This window comes from Scomber japonicus, chromosome 15 (assembly GCF_027409825.1).
Source record: "Scomber japonicus isolate fScoJap1 chromosome 15, fScoJap1.pri, whole genome shotgun sequence".
In the NCBI taxonomy this organism is placed as follows: Eukaryota; Metazoa; Chordata; class Actinopteri; order Scombriformes; family Scombridae; genus Scomber; species Scomber japonicus.
The window spans coordinates 30291055-30307312 of record NC_070592.1 but is presented as its reverse complement, the minus strand read 5'-3'; the positions used below and the strand labels follow the sequence as shown (position 1 = coordinate 30307312).

At 38.7% G+C, this 16258-nt stretch overlaps 2 protein-coding genes across 4 annotated transcripts in view; one reads left to right on the top strand and one right to left on the bottom strand.

Annotated features, from left to right (window-relative positions):
• The first annotated feature begins 59 nt into the window (after positions 1–59).
• Positions 60–3541, top strand: mrps18b (mitochondrial ribosomal protein S18B). Its single transcript, XM_053333735.1, has 7 exons — positions 60–291; positions 1320–1488; positions 1564–1661; positions 1753–1821; positions 2479–2545; positions 2630–2689; positions 3268–3541. Exons 1-7 carry the CDS (start codon positions 211–213, stop codon positions 3462–3464), a joined length of 741 nt encoding a protein of 246 aa, XP_053189710.1. The 5' UTR covers positions 60–210; the 3' UTR covers positions 3465–3541.
• Positions 3542–3555: 14 nt separating this feature from the next.
• Positions 3556–16258, bottom strand: part of abcf1 (ATP-binding cassette, sub-family F (GCN20), member 1) — a 30471-nt gene continuing 17768 nt past the window's right edge. For all 3 annotated transcript variants that reach the window (XM_053333732.1, XM_053333734.1, XM_053333733.1), the window contains 10 exons: positions 13852–13976; positions 12817–12929; positions 12546–12720; positions 10489–10563; positions 10079–10149; positions 9971–10003; positions 8136–8304; positions 7984–8048; positions 7829–7901; positions 3556–3998 (listed from right to left, as the gene is read on the bottom strand). In XM_053333732.1, coding sequence (XP_053189707.1) covers positions 3832–3998; positions 7829–7901; positions 7984–8048; positions 8136–8304; positions 9971–10003; positions 10079–10149; positions 10489–10563; positions 12546–12720; positions 12817–12929; positions 13852–13976 — 1066 coding nt within the window. In that variant the 3' untranslated portion in view covers positions 3556–3831. The remainder of the gene's footprint in view (positions 3999–7828; positions 7902–7983; positions 8049–8135; positions 8305–9970; positions 10004–10078; positions 10150–10488; positions 10564–12545; positions 12721–12816; positions 12930–13851; positions 13977–16258) is intronic.

The window sequence follows — 16258 nt, the reverse complement described above, 5'->3', positions numbered from 1 at the left end:
GATGACGGTCACATCCACCCGGTAGAAAGAGCGATACATACAATCAATCTTTCACACTCAAAATAAACGAAAATAAAAATGACATGGTGTGGTGTTTTATAGTGTGTATAAAAGATGTATCGATGATTACATGTCGATTTAAAATTGAATACTTGACAAATCTCACGTGATCTCCCACCTTTCACCTTCAACCCTTGTCGCCAGAAGAAAATGGCTGCCTCATTGCAATGCGTCGCGAAGGCTTTGTGTCGTCTATCCCCCTCAGTTTTACATCCAGTACGACAATACCAGGTATTATTTTAAATTGTCTTCTTGTCACGAATGCATGTGGTCGTTTGATGCGCATTTTTACATGTAGTCAGAAGAAACGCTGGACGCTGCTACATTGCTGTAAAGCTACCAGTTAATTCAACAGCAATATCACTGTCATTATGTATTATATATTATATACTGTATCTAGCAGCGCTAACAGCGCTGATTTAGCGCCTTGAGCGATGTAACGCTATATTTAATAATTACAAGTCAAGTAGCCTAAGTGTGTGAAAGACAAATTTAAACTGCACATATTGTTATGGAGGATGGAAAGCATGTGCGTTGGGCTTCACGCATCAAGCATCCACCACATTTAACCCCAGCGGCCCTTCGATAGCAGCAGTGTGAGGGGTATTCAGATAATTTACTTAAGTAAAAGTACTAAAACAGCGGTGGAAAATACTCTATTACAAGTCAACGTCCTACATGAAAAATCCTACTACAGTAAAAGTACATAAGTATATTGATGTAGTTCAAGTATTACAGTATAGTTGTTTGATACTGAAGCATCAGTGTTAGAGCAGTGGAAAGTACAATATTTCCCTCTGGAATAGTAGTGGATTGGACGTAGAAAACAGCATTAAAATTATCTTTTTTCTTTCTTTAATATTTCAAAACTGTAGAGTACTAAAAGTGTCCTTACGTGCAGTACACGAGTGAATGTTTGAAGTGACTTTACATGATTGACAACGGACGTAACATGCGGAACAGGAAAAACAGTATGAAATAATAGCAGTAATGGTGGCTGATTGTATAGGGGACAACTGTGGTTTCCTTGAACGCTTGAATGGAACATTCCCCCTACACTCAAAAATATGTTTCTCTTCTTGTTTCTACAGTACAATGTTTGAGCTTCACTGTGCATAATGATGTATGTGTGGACAAGGCTGCTCTCACATAGATCGACTGAAAGTGGAACGTTTATCTGTGCACACTGAAAATGCAGTTGGGGGTGTTTGGTTTGTCGTGAAGACAGCAGTGAAATGATTTTGCTTTTGTATGTTCAGTTCTGTCTTCATAGGTTACCTGCAAGAACATGTGTTGGTCTCTCTGCATTCACACTCCAGCGTAAAACTCTCTGCCAGGCAGTATCACTCCAAGATGAGGATGCTGCTCAGATTGCTGACACTCTCACTCGCTATAAAGACAAACCCTGGGATTACTTGGAGAGTGAAGGTATGTACAGAGAAAACCAGTTTGATCTTTAGCAGCTACACTTGGTTTTGCCAATAAATCCTTTTCTCTTGACAGAGTACACTGAGAGGTATGGAACCAATCCAGTGTGGACGGGCTACAGGAGGAACCACAAAGGAGGCATCCCCCCACAGAAGACACGCAAGACCTGCATTGTAATATATCTATTTTTATAATTCAGATGCATTTGTTCCATGGATTACAGCTGTTATTTAGAATTACATCAACATGGTTTGTTTTTTTTAGAGAGGAGACAAGATATGTGGAAACCCATGTCCTGTTTGTCGGGATCCAAACATTATTGTCCATCATCAGGTGGGTTAACTTTTTAATCACTGTGATGGCCTTACCACATATTAAAGTTTAGTGGCATTGTTGTATTCTAATATGAGAAACTGTGAAACTTGGCAAGCAATGTATCAGCTCATTTAACAGATATGTTCCTCTACAATTTATATGGGTTAATGCAGAAAACTGCTTTATACTCACTATGTAGGTTAATGAACAAACTTGGTTCTTTTAAAATCTATATGCAAGTTGACAATGTTAAAATTATGGCCTAATACTGGTAGTTAATGTATAATCACCCAATTATTTATCTAACATTAGCGCATTAATTTAACATTAGCACACAGTACTTTTAAGTCCCCTTCTGTTTAAAAAGGTTTTATTTTTTACTTGAATGTTTGAGCTTCATTGTGCAGAGTCTGTCACTTTCATCTTCTGAAGGACACTTCATCACAACTGGTCTGGAATCATGGTGTTATGTGGAAATGAGGGAAGAGGAGATGTTCTAAGAATTTTAAAGTACTTCATTTTTTTGGTGGAAAGAGCTCAGTACTCAAATTATTCCCAGCAGAGCATTTCTATGTATTGATGTCTGGAGGTAATCTTTAACATAGTCATATGATGTGATATTTAAGGTTCAGCTGCTTGCTTGATTTCCTCTCCTAATCTTAAAATATCTTGTAGAACGTGAAATTGTTGCAGCAGTTCATAAGCCCCCACACAGGAATGGTGTACGATCCCACTCGAACAGGTAAGTGATGTCACACAGCTATTGAGCAAGTCATCAAAGTGAGCACATATTGATGCATACAATGTGTTCTGGTGGTTTTTCCAGGTGTGTGTATGAAACAGCAGAAGAAGCTTAATGAGGCAATCAACATTGCACGAGACCACGGTACGTTGCACATGTTTTTATAAAGTGCATTGAGGTCTACAGTTCTGGTCTCTTTTGAACCTTGTTTATTTTAAATCTAGATTACCTCAAAGCTCTAAAAGGTACTGTAAATTCATGTCTACAATTTTTGTAAGCATTACCACAATGAGTTTAGCCTTTTGGCCTAAACATGTTACTGAGACAGTATTTCAGGGCTAAGGCTACATACAACAAGGACAATTTGCTTTAAGTTATTATCTTGAAAGAACCAATAAAACATGACTGATCTCAGGATTATTGGATTGAGTGTTTTTACAGCAGTTTTTGCTACCACAGACCACTATTGACTCAAACATTCATTTGTTTTAGAAATATGTGCTGCCCTTATGCTAGAATCAGAATTTGGAAGGTTAATACATTTCAGTGGGCAACTAATCTATTAATCATTGCAGCTCTAGACAATACAGCATTTTTTAAAGTGCATCTTCAAATTCCTGTTAGCAAGGCGGATTTTACAGTTAAGTATAATGATTTCTGTTCTGAAGATTCATCGACGTATTAGAAAACAATCACTAATACTTTCACTTCTGTTATTTCAGGCTTGCTTCCCTTTCAAATTCCATATGTGGAATTATCAGTAGAAGACTACTCCAATTCCCATGATGCTGTGGGGTCCACACCACCTCCCCCATCCTTAACCTCCGGTGACACCTGGTATAAATGGTACAGTGAGATAACACCTGATCAGAATGAAGTGGCTAAAGTCAAGAAGATGTACAAGGCATACTTGAAGTAGAGACTACAGACTGATGTCATTCATGGAATAACTGTACAAATTATTAAATATGTATGTCATGCACATAAAGATTGCACAATAAAACAAAATGAAAAATTGATTTATTTTATTGTTTGGCTTTAAGATCTTAACCACAGACCACTATTCAAGACACTGTATCTGTATTTACAGAAATTATTTTTATAATTAACACTCCAGTACATTAACTGTTTAACTCCAACCCATTATACATGTTAGAGTCCAGAAGAAAAGTAACAACATTGTTAGTTGTTGAGACATGTCGACCAGTCCAAATGGAGTGCAGGTAGCATATGATGGAGGGATACAGTTTGGTGCATCCGTGTGTCCTGACAGTGGCTCTGTGGGATCATGGGTGGACCTTGTTGATCATGGTCTCTCCTAGGGCCTCCAATACTTCCCGTTTGTAGTCATCAAAGTCTCCATCAATCTGGTTAGCAGTACAGTCCTCCACCACCCACATCTGGCACTGAGTCTCTGTGATGAGCCGAGCATCGTGACTCACAATGATCACAGCTAGATGACAGGACAAGAAAGGACAGCCTGTTACCCAACCAGTACACTATGTCGGACAGGTTTGTTATTCATTTGAATGTAGTTTTGCGCATTCCACACACTATCTGCAATGTCAATATCTGGAGTTTTTACTTACTTCCAACATACAGCCTGATCAATACATCCATGGCCTGATTGCACCTGATCTAAGCTTATTATATAGAAATCTGTATATGTGTGTGGAAGCTCATTTCCATCAGTAAAAGAAAAGATGTATAGATGAAATGTTGAAAATGACAAAACAAACTTGTGAAACTCATGGTGTACCAAATAATCAAAATAATCGTAATATTGTAGTATTTTCACTTAGTATGTCATCATTTTGACTCAATGTCAGTAAGTGAATATGGTTGTCTTTTTCCAGTGGAAGTGGGCTTCCAGAATATGTTATCCGATCTTTAACAGTGAATTTCAGTACAGAAGTTTCAAAATGATATATTACGGAATTTATAATGTCTCCATTACATAAAAAATCCCACTCACTGTATGTTGATCACTAGTCTTTAAGAACCGAATTAAAGGGATCCTCATATGTTTCTATTAAAAAACAACAACAATTAAAACTTCAAGCAGCGTTGGGCGGGACCTCGGCCCCTTGCGCACGTCGGGCCGTGGCGAAGCAGAAAGGTTTCCGTTAGGGGCATTTATCAGACACTGCAATAAGTCGATCGATAGATCACTCTCTGTCTGTGTGTGTAGACATTTTGACTGAGCAACTGAAATTAACTGCCAACACTTGAGTCAAACAGGAGAGGAACTTATTTCCAGTGAAACCTGTAGATATGTTTGCAGGTCATGCTCTTGTAATTCGTGTTTGATCTAGACTTTGACAGCAATGTCACTGAAATAGCTGACAGACTGCACAGATATCTAAAAACATAATAATACAGTCAATAAACTTGAACTAGAAACAGAAAACTGAGGCACCTTTTCCTCATCAGGTAGCATGAGTCATTAGTGGTTTTCTCCACTGGGTGGCACATTAAGACCAGAAATGAATCAGGATGACTGCATAGCACAAATGAGCCAGCTGCGCGCACACACACACACAGTCGTTGCCATGGTAGTTCATGACTGGACAGCATGAGGACAGAGCATGCACAGACAGTATGGAGATTTGAATGGGAGAGGAACAAGGTGCACATGTGGGTCCGCAGATCAAGAATTTAAACTTCTTGATCAGACCAAATTACACACATCTATAGATGAGACTTGTGGCTACATTTTGACGTTTGAATGGAGTCTGTAGCTGAAAGTATGCAGGAATAATGTATGTATTTTGAAATGCCTGAAAAATTGTCAAAAATCATATATTTAAAGGCAAAATGTGCACTTCCTGTTGGATTTAGGTCAGGGGTGTCAGCGTGTGATTTGTAGGTCTTGATAAGACAAATAATTAAGTTTTGGTTTGATCTTTATGACATTCCTATCAGGAGTAGTGGCTGTTTTAGTGTTTCTAGGTGGCGCTAGAGAGCACATTTTGGCACTTTTGGGGTTAATTTTTCCATTTGATCAAATTAATGGCCAGGCCTCATGGTCTTGGTGAATTTGGTCTGTCCTGGAGCATGTTTAGGTGGGCAAATTTAGGGTCAAAGTGGCATTAGACTCTCCTCCCATTCATTGTCTATGGGAGCGTTTTGGCGAGGGTTTTTGGGGCCCTTTGAGGGCTTCTAAAATCCAAACCGGATGAGTAGTGAAAAAGTTGTTGTAAACTTTTGTTCAGCAGGGTGTGCTAAGTCAGCTATTTAAGTTTGAAGCTGCCATGATGAACACCCTTGGACAAGATAACGTTTGTAGGAAGCCAAAAATCGTCAAAAATCCCACATGTAACAGCAAATTGTGCACTTCCTGTTGGATTTAGGTCAGGGGTGTCAGCACGTGATTTGTAGGTCTTGATAAGACAAAAAAATGAGTTTGGGTTTGATCTTTCTACGACATTCCTATCAGGAGTAGTGGCCGTTGTATTGTTTCTAGGTGGCACTAGAAGCTTGACGTTTGTTTTTCCATTTTATTGAAGAGACCTGAGGCCTGTACTACGAAGCTGGATTGTCTCTTATCGAGGTAACTTCATGGTTAACCCTGGGTTTTCCGTACTACGAAGCTGGTTCACTTCTTACCGTGGTAAATCACCATGGTAACTTATGTTGAACGGCTAACCTGCTCCGGAGCAGGTTATGTTCTGGATAAGAGATCAATGAGTATAAAAGCACCACCTCCTGACCAATCAGTTCTCTTAGAAAATGACCTGCCCATTCTTAAAAGATCCTGTCAACATTGGTGCGCGGATCGCGAGAGGAGCGCTTAGGAGAGAAAGAGTTTTTAGTGATAGATGCAATTTTTTAATTGACCAAAATATATATTAAAAAAATAATCTTTGAGGCACATGAGGGATATTAGTCTGTTATACAGTTGGTTTGACATCATTCACTCAAATGATTGAAGCATAATAGGTTTGTATTTTGAATGTTGAATATTAAACTAACTTAATGTCTCTTATGAAAGGAAGGGCACTGAGGAAGCGATCTGCCCCAAACGTCTGTGCTGTAATAAAGTGACATTGTGTGATCAGAGTGTCCGTTTATATTGTCTGATAAATTAATATTGTATGATCTCGTGAATTTACACATTAACAGAGTCGGCTATTTTCTGCCAGCATTGCTTCCTGGCTTTTGCTGCATCGACAGTGTTGCTTTTGGCCTGGATGATGTGATTGAATTCTTCATATTGTTGAATAATAATTGTCTGCTCCTCCATGGTAAAGTAGTCTGCGCTGCAGAGTTTCTCCATGTTTGTGATTGGTCAGACGCTGCAAACACCTCCCCTTTATGTGAGCGCGCAGAGATCCAGATTGGAAAACCCTGGGTTCAATTACCGAGTTGATATCCAGCTTCGTAGTACCGCTTATCTTAGATTGCGAATGTCTGGGTAAATCAACCCAGGTAACAGAGAGATATCCTGGGTATGTTAATCCAGCTTCATGGTACAGGCCTCTGATGTGCGTCCCAAATTTGGTGAGTTTTCAAGCAGATTTAGGGGGTCAAATTAAGGCTCAAAGAGCGGTAGAATAATAATTAAAAAAAAAAATGACAAGAACAAGGGCAGGACTCCTCTGGAGTCCTCGCCTTCTCGCATTTTATGTATTAGATCCTTTTTCTTAATTCAAGTTTAGTATAAACATACACATTTTTATTATTGTATTTTTCATTTATAGTTAGCCTACTACTATAATTGGGGAGTGGGATGTTTGTCTGTCCGTCTGTGCATTCACCTTTTGCCATCCCCTCCAAGGGTCAGGGTTCTAGTTATAATAATTATTTAATTCCCAGTGAAGGTTACTGTTTCAGTGCGGTAATGACATTTAATACAATTAAGTTTAATGTTAAACTGTATATAAATATCATGCCTCCATTACATCTTTGTCACAAGAGTCTGATAATAACATTTAAGGGATCATTATAAAGAATTATAAAAGAAATACACATTTATATATATTTTGTATCTATAAGATTATCAGCCAATATATCAATATCTGAATTTTTTTAATCCCTAATATTGCTGTCGGACTGGAGAGCTGTGCACACACACTTCAGTTTAAAAATACTCATGTTTGCACTGTATATTTGTTCATAATATCCCAACTTCCAACATAAATAGTGATAATTACTTTTTTTTCTCCTTTCAAAAATAATTTCTGAAAGATTGAAATAAAAATGGAACAAGAACACTGTTAACTGTTAATCCATGAGCTGGGAAATGGATACCTCACATGAAAAGATCAGCGCTCCACATACCTCCTTTGTATTCATTGATGGCCTCTGATAAAGCATCAATGGACTCAATGTCCAGATTGTTAGTGGGTTCATCCTAGAAGATGAAAAGAAGTCATTCACAGAATTCATTCAGGTAGCACATCATTATTTCTACTAAAATGTTTACTGGTTCTCACCAGGATCAGAACATCAGGCTGACGACAGGCAAGTTCAGCAAACACTACTCTGGCCTTCTGACCACCTGTTGAAGTGCAAATCCAGATGCCACATTATACCATGCCTCTTTCATGCCAGTTTAATGTAAATGTCTTATTATTCATGTTCATACCTGACAGTTTGGAGATCTGAATGGTGTGTGCATGGCTCTCCAGTCCAAAACGTCCCAGGCACTTCCTACCGTCCTGGTAGGGAAGGTTGAAGTTCCTCATCAGATACTCTGTGGCCGTCTCCTCCATGTTCAACTGGTCAGCATACTGCTGGTTGAAAAAGCCCACTTTCTGCAAGTAGAGAGAGACACATTTAATTTCAGTCCTTAATATTTTAATGAAATGAAATAGTATATAATGGTGAAAGTACAAAGGTAGCAGCCAGTTCACTGACTAGCCCTGAGAACAGTGCAGGGATTAAAGCAAAAAAGATCTGACTGAATTTTTTTTTCTGGCCAAGTCATAAGCTGTTCACCATCTACCTTTCATAGAAATCCTTTAGTGGCCTCTTCCTAGGATTTAAGGTATAACAAGGTGGAAGCAGCTGAGAAAACGGCAGACTGTTCTCCGGCTGAACAAGATTATATTTTACCCACTAATCAAGGATGAGATTGTTCTCCTTGCACCACTGCCTGAGCTTGTCCACCTCCTGTCTGTATGCTGACTCATCTCTGTTGGAGATGAGTCCCACCACTGCTGTGTCGTCCACGAACTTAACTTAACTTAACTTAACTATGAGGTCATATGGCGCTTTTCCACTACACAGTTCCAGCACTCGACTCGACTCAAAGAACGACCTTTTCCATTACAAAAAGGTACATACTCGTCATAGTCATAGCATAGTCGTCATAGCACGGCTCCGTGAAACTGCCGTGACTTCGTTTTATACGCGACACAAACACATAAACAATGGAGGACATGGAGGCAGTGGTGTACTTGCTGTTGTATGTGGCTTTCTGTCACACACAAAGCAACAAAATTGAGCCGTATGGCTGTAACACTGTTGCCGGTATTTGAAAATGCCGGGTTTGATTCTTGTGTGGGACGGCTCATGACTTTTCCAGCGACAACTCTTCTGACCAATCAGCGGCCGGCAGTCTGTTGACGTCACATTTAGTATCGGCTCAGCTATTGAGAGGTTTGAGGCTGAGCTGCAGGTTGAGTGGAGGTGTGTGAGGAAGTTTATTTATGCTGCAGAAAATAATAATGTTTTATTGGTCTGATTCTCTGGCTTTCTTACTGCCAGCACTCCCTCACTTCATTCACTCTCTACCTCGCTTGACCACAGCTAACAGCCCCTCCATGCAGCAGAGTAATTTAGACACAGTATTGGTCTGCTTGCTCGCAAACCCATTTTAACAATTCATTAATATTTGGAAATTCGCAGGCTGCCCATGTCTGCTCTGCGTGTTTGTTGTGATAATAATGTATAGTATCACATTACATATTATTATTATACCTTTGTAATTCTCATCAGATCTGCAATGATCTCATATATGGCCTTTTGGCAGTCCAATTAATGGAACTTTAATCCCTGGAACAGTCACGACTATGGCAGCAACTAATGACTATTTTCCTTTTTGATTAATATATAGATTATTTTGTCAATTATTTGTTTCATAAATTGTCAGGTAATGGTGAAAAATATTTTTGTTCACAACTCAAAGACATTCTGTCATTCACAGAGGACAAAAAAAAAGAAGAAAATATTCACTTTTGAGAACCTGAGAATTTGGAAAGGCACTCCATAAAAATGACTCAAACAATTAATAGTCAAAATAGTTGATTCATTTAATGGTTCATAACAAATGATCTAATTGTTTCAGGCCTCATCATGCCAGCTAGCGTATGGCTCAATCTATTTTATGTGGACAAGTGAATGTGACTTCATGGTGTGACCACATTGTAACAGTGCACAGAGTGTATTTTAAACTTAAATCAACAGTAAGTTACTCACCAAACGATGATTCTTTCTCATCTCTCCTTTAGTCTGAAAAATAAAAATCATGAGTGAATCATACATTTTTGCATTATTTAATCACTGCAAAATGATCAGCCGACTTACAGGATTTAATTTCCCAGTGAGCAGTAGTAGCAGGGTACTCTTCCCAACACCATTTGGTCCTACTATGCAAACTGGTCGTAGGGAGGAAAAGAAAAATCATGTCAAAATTGAAACACACACAATTGCGGAATGGTATAAGAATGAAGTGACCTTCTTGTGTTCTTTCATGTTTAGCTGTATTTATCGCTACATCTTAAGTTCTATAGAAGATATTCTAGTGTTGGAAGGGATGACTGAGCCCTGATCTGCCCTCTGGTGGATCAACTGCTTAATCTTCCAGGTACACATACGTTTTTGTAGCTACACACACACACAGACACACAGACACACAGACACACAGACACACAGACACACACACCAATTTTATTAGAGTTCCCCTCAAATTAAATTCATATCTGTTGCATACTTACTCCTGGAGTCCATGTCAATTCCAAAGTCGACATTCTTGAAGAGAGGTTTCTGACCTTCGTAGCCAAAATCGACACCTACATTAGGGTTAAACAGAGCAAGGCTGAATAAAGGTCTGTATACATAGGATGGTCAAACATTCATGCAAGGATACTGCAACTTGATATTCATATAGACTGGAGGCCTTTTTCTTGTTTAAAATTAATTGATGGGGTTCCATGCTGATTTATATCATGGGATTGTTCACATTTTTCTGAATTTCTTTGCATTTGAAATTATTCTTATATTTGATATAAAATTGTATATGAAATGATGTAAGGCTAACACATTTTTTCCTTTATAATAGACTAGTGCAGTGTTTGCGTGTGTTTTTACTACAACGTCAGAGATCCCAACTCTCCCGTATATTGATAGTGGCTCCTTGACGCCCGCAAATGAGATCCAGTCTCCTGGAATCTGGAGCGTGCAAGCAAGAGTGCGCTGTAGAGAGTGACTGCATGTACATATGTGTATGTGTGTGTGTGTGTGTGTGTGTGTGTGTGTGTGACTATTAATGCAGCTCGTGTGAGAACATAGCGTCCTGATAACTCTGTGTTGCCGCTTGTTAAGTATTGACTTTGTGTTTTTCAGTTTCATCCATTGTTTTGAGGGTCTGAAGTGTATTTCACACTTTAGCTGCCAAAGCTCTGCTGCCTTATAGCCTGTCTAACTCTGGTCCTGTGCTATGCTCAGTGTGCTGTGTGAGAGGGGGAGTGGCCAGCAGCAAGAGCATCCGTCGGATGAATGGTTCGAGAGATATGCGAATAACAGACAGACAGACGTTCCTGTCATTTATAGATAGATGATATTTGTAGAACTGGAGTGATCCAGTTGGACTTATACTTTTTGTTCATTTGATTGAGTGGAAAGCATTTTTTCAGATGTTGAAGTCTCGAAGAAGAATACATGCTTTTCCCTTGTAACTTATCGACAGGTGGCTGTGGCTCAGGAGGTAAAGCGTTTGTTCACTAATCAGAAGATTGGCGGTTCCATTCCCAGCTCCTCCAGTCCTCATATGGCAAGATACTTAAATCCAAATTGCTCCTGATGGCTGTGCCAATGGTGAATGTATGAATGTGTGTGAATGGGTGAATGTAACTGTCACTGTTCCTTCACTTCATTCACTCTGTAGCTCGCTCAGCCACAGCTAACACAGCAGCATCCTATAGCCACTTACTGAGCAACTCTGTCCTCCATTCAGTGTCCAGACCTTTTATACAAAACAGTGAGGAGGAATAAAGTAGTATGCCTGCAGTGAACAGACTCTCTCAGAGCAGAGGAGAGCAACGCGATGAGAACTGACAGCAAACTATAGCACAGGCTAACGTTAGCTGCTCATCTCCTCTTTCTCTGCGGGGTGGAGCTAAACCCTGCATGCAGCAGAGACAGACAGTTGTCACAACTTCATTCAGTAATTCAACAATGTAATCCGCACAAAAGAAGATAAAGTCTCGTTCTATATCACATTTGCTCAATATACTGCTCAGCCCTAAAACAACATAACGTTTTGGAGAGTGTACAGATGTGTTCAGCTCACTGTGTGGCAGCACAAATTAGACTATGACAAGCCACCACAGTCTGTGTAATTAATGGGAAACACTGAGTCACCCAATCCACCAAACAACCAAACAAGAGTCAATGGCAGAATAAACTGTTCAGCATTGATAGAGAAGACTTGCCAAATTTTTCATGGGCACAACCCACATACTCAGCTCTGCTGCTCATCTCACTAATGCATGTTCCTTACAAATGTGGCTCCATGTAAAAAGGTACTGGCCAAATTTCTAAAGCTTCCTGCATATTTGATTTGACTGGTGCCGCCTCAATACTTGCTCTTAACCTGCGTATTTCAAAGTTTCAAAATAACTTAAAAATACTAGGATGACTATTTTTCTTGTTTTTCACAATACCAGACCTATTACTATTATAAGGTTTTGTCTTTTTTTTCTACAGGCACAACATGGAACTGTCAAAAGAGGGTGAGAAAAAGGAGGGGTTTGACATACAAAAGTTCTCTTACTGTGTAGTCCTAGTATAGGTGGAGAGAGAGGTGGAGGGTTGGGGAAGGTGAACTTGACTGTGTACTCTTTAGGCCTCTTTAGCAGCTCTGTGGCGTCCTGGCTCTCCTCCTCCTGAGCTCCCTTCTTCTTGCCCTTCTGTTGCTTTCTGGTCAGGGCCTCCTTCGTCTGCTTCTCCTGAGGGAAACATTATAAAAAGCCGCAAAAATGTGGTGCTTCATACTTCTGTTTATTGGTGGGGGCTTATTCAGGGAGCTGAACAGTTATACTCACAGCCTGTTTAGTGGACTTGCCACCAGCCTTTAAATCCTTAAGTTTCTTCTCCTGTTTGTCGTATTGTTTCTGGAGTTCTTTTTGTTTTTGCACATACATCTTCTTGAAGGTCACTTGGGAAAGCCAAAAAAAGCACAAGGTAATGCATCTTATATCTTGTTCTTTTTGTACTTCTGTACAATTTGTTATACAAACTTTGAACGTCAAAATGGAAACATCAGGAAATCTTCTTAAGGAGATGTATGTTTGAGATATACTACTGCTTTTCTTTACTGTAGAATGCTTGAATGATTTTATGTTATTGCTCAAAAAATAAAAGTTATGGTTAATAACTCATGAATCGTGAAGGCTATCAAAACAATATTTGCAGTGTGTTCCTTGGATAACGAGTGAATTGATATAGGCCACGCCCAATTACGCATAAAACGTTTTTTGCTTCTGTTGGCACACATTTCTTCTCATCTTCACCAAACTTGGTACATACAATGTGTAGATGATGCCGAACAAAACCTATTAGTTCATTTTTGGACAACACTTAAGTCACATTACACAAGTGTGTAACATTTCATTTGTTTTACCCACAGAGGTTGCTAAAGTAAAATTATACCATGATATTTCTGCAATTCTGTTGAAATGAAACTTGAGAATCTGCACAACATACTGAACTATGGCACCAATAACCCCACCTTGTGGCCATTATTAAAACACCACCATACTGCTTTATAACTGCCATATCTCTTAAATATCTGATGGTAACCAAATTCAGCAATGTTGTGCAGATGGGGATGCTGAACAAGTCTGTAGCCTTTGATACTTGTAGTTGGCGCTACAAGATTTCAAAACATTACTGCTGGAGTAGCAGCTAACAGCTTGCAGCTCTCACACACAATTTCTTGAGAAATTACAGAACAACACAGTTATTATTTTCATCATATTCCTATTGTATTAACTGTAAGAGCACTACAAAAATAAGTAATAAAGTGGCTAGAAAAAAAACTTTCTAATGTATAACAATGCACTCCACTCCATACTTACAGTAGTTCCCTCTGTAATAGTAGAGTTTCTGGTTGTCTAAGTGGATTATATCTGTACACACATCATCAAGGAAACTCTGGTCGTGGGAAACGATGAGAAGAGTTTTCTTCCAGCCTTGAAGGTAGCTGTAGGAATAAAACAAATCACCAGTCTATCTCAAGGATAAGTCAAGAAATCTCTTATAATTATCAGACAGCTACATCAAATAATTTGCCCTTTTCGCCTTGCAGTTATGTGACTGAGATGGATATAGCAGATTGAAGCAGATCCCTAAACAAGACTAAAATAGTTTGCCGTTTTCATGTTAAAGTTCAATCAGATATAACACTGTTCTGTTAGTAGGGCTGCAAACTGTTAAGGACTGCATAGTGATTTTTATTGAATTATTTTCATTATTGAATAATCGTTTTGTCCATATATGAAAATTGTGGAGAAAAAAACAAACACTCCCAAAACCCAAGATGCTACCTTATTTTGTCCCCACCAACAATCCACAAACCAAAGATTTTAAGTTTACTGTCATAGAAGACTAAAGAAACTGGAAAATACTAACATTTGAAAAGCTGGAACCAGATAATTTGGAGTAATATTTGTGTGATTGACTAATCATTTAATCATAAGTTTAAAGCTAGTGATGTTTTTCCACTTGATTTCAGGGACTACTGTCCCATTGCCTGCAGGGACACTAGACTACAGAAATAATTGTTAAAAGAAATTTTAAACATTTTGTAGCTCAAGCCTTCTTAATCTGCAATCCCTGACCCTCATCACTTCATTAGAGCCTTCAAGTCTGTTGCGGATAAGCATGCCCCTTTTAAGAAACTTAGGGCCTGATTAACTAAAGGTTTCCATGTGAAAAAACGTGCAAGCTGATCTACTAACGCGGTGCACTGAGATTTGCATGTTTGAACTGTGCGAGGGAGATAATATGCACTGTTCATTTAATACGTTTGTCATAATGAATATGTAGAATGGGGCGTTTTAACCCCAGTGTGCAAAATACAGGGAGGAGAAAATGCAAATATGTTATTTACACATGCATTGTGATTTACTAAACTCAAAGGTCATGTTGCTGACGGTAGCTATAAATAATACGTTTGAAGGGCAGGTATTAACCTGATGCACACTGCGCACAGATGACTGCTGTTACTGTGGAGAGGAGGAGATGGAGGCACAATGACTACACTAATGAAAATACACACAGGATGGAGTTTTTCCATCTGTGTTAATATTTTTGGAGTGGAATATTTTTGGTTTTATTAACAGCATTGACTTTGTCACAAATACCCTCTGATATGTCAGTTTTTCTGGTAATATTTGTTCTTGTTATAACTCAATATATTTAAATACTGCTGTCTCCACACTGTTGCACCTGTTTTCCTTTACGCAGTTATTCTTAGTAGATCACCCACAAAACACACGCAAACTAAATGTGCAATCTATTGCACTGTGCACGCAATGTAGTACCCTTTATTTGGGATCTTAGTAAATCAGACCCTTAAAGTAAAAAATAGAAGTAATCCTTGGTCAGATATCTCAAAGATGTTAAGAGATACTGCCTGGAGCAAAGCACGTGCTTCTGGCTTGAGATCTAATTGCCAGGATTTTCACTGACTGCGCAATCAGTGTCTTGCCATGATTCGTAAGGCCAAAGCATCTTATTATCTCTCTTTCCTATTCGATTGTAGTGGAAATCCAGCAAACTTTTGGAAGACTGTTAAGACCTTATCTAATTGTCACACTTCAATATTACCAAACCGAGTAACTAGTGAGTCTTCCAAAATTTCTGACAAACAAAAACAGTGTGATGCCTTTAAGAAGCACTTTGTTGCAGCAGGCTATTTCTTTGAGAAATCTGGTTTATCAGCTATTGACTGGGTTAGAGGGCTAGAGGAGCAGTCTATGGGTGAGTAGAAAGTACAAAAAGGCTTGCAAAATTAAAATGTGATTTAAAAAAAAAAACGCGTTATGGATTGCATCGTGATTAACGCGTTAACGCTGACAGCCCTAAATATAATATAATATAATATAATATATAATGCTTTGATGCATATTTTTTATTTAACTTTAATAACTGGAAGTAATCCAACTGTGTGGAAAACTGCTTTCGTTTCTCCATTGCACAAGGGTGTTCCTGTGGACCACTTCAATATTACCGCCCAGTCTTTAAACTGCATTGTTTGAAAATATTAATAGTCTTTTGAAAATATTTTTATATACTTTTAATATTTTAAATCTTCATCAGTCTGGCTTTAAGTCTGCACACAACATTTTACACAGTGGACCACTCGTTACTGTTAAAGTACCTTGAAACCACTGGTATTGACAGAAAATCCCTTAATTGGTTCAAAAACTATTTATCAGACCAATTTCAAGCCGTGCTGGCTGATGGTTATCAATCAAATTT

What these genes read in the sequence shown, in the direction of transcription:
- mrps18b (XM_053333735.1), top strand. Translation starts at nt 211, where the DNA reads ATGGCTGCCTCATTGCAATGCGTCGCGAAGGCTTTGTGTCGTCTATCC. An exon ending in ATCCAGTACGACAATACCAG is followed by an intron (nt 292 to 1,319) that starts GTATTATTTTAA and finishes TTGTATGTTCAG; the next exon opens with TTCTGTCTTCATAGGTTACC. An exon ending in CAACATTGCACGAGACCACG is followed by an intron (nt 2,690 to 3,267) that starts GTACGTTGCACA and finishes CTGTTATTTCAG; the next exon opens with GCTTGCTTCCCTTTCAAATT.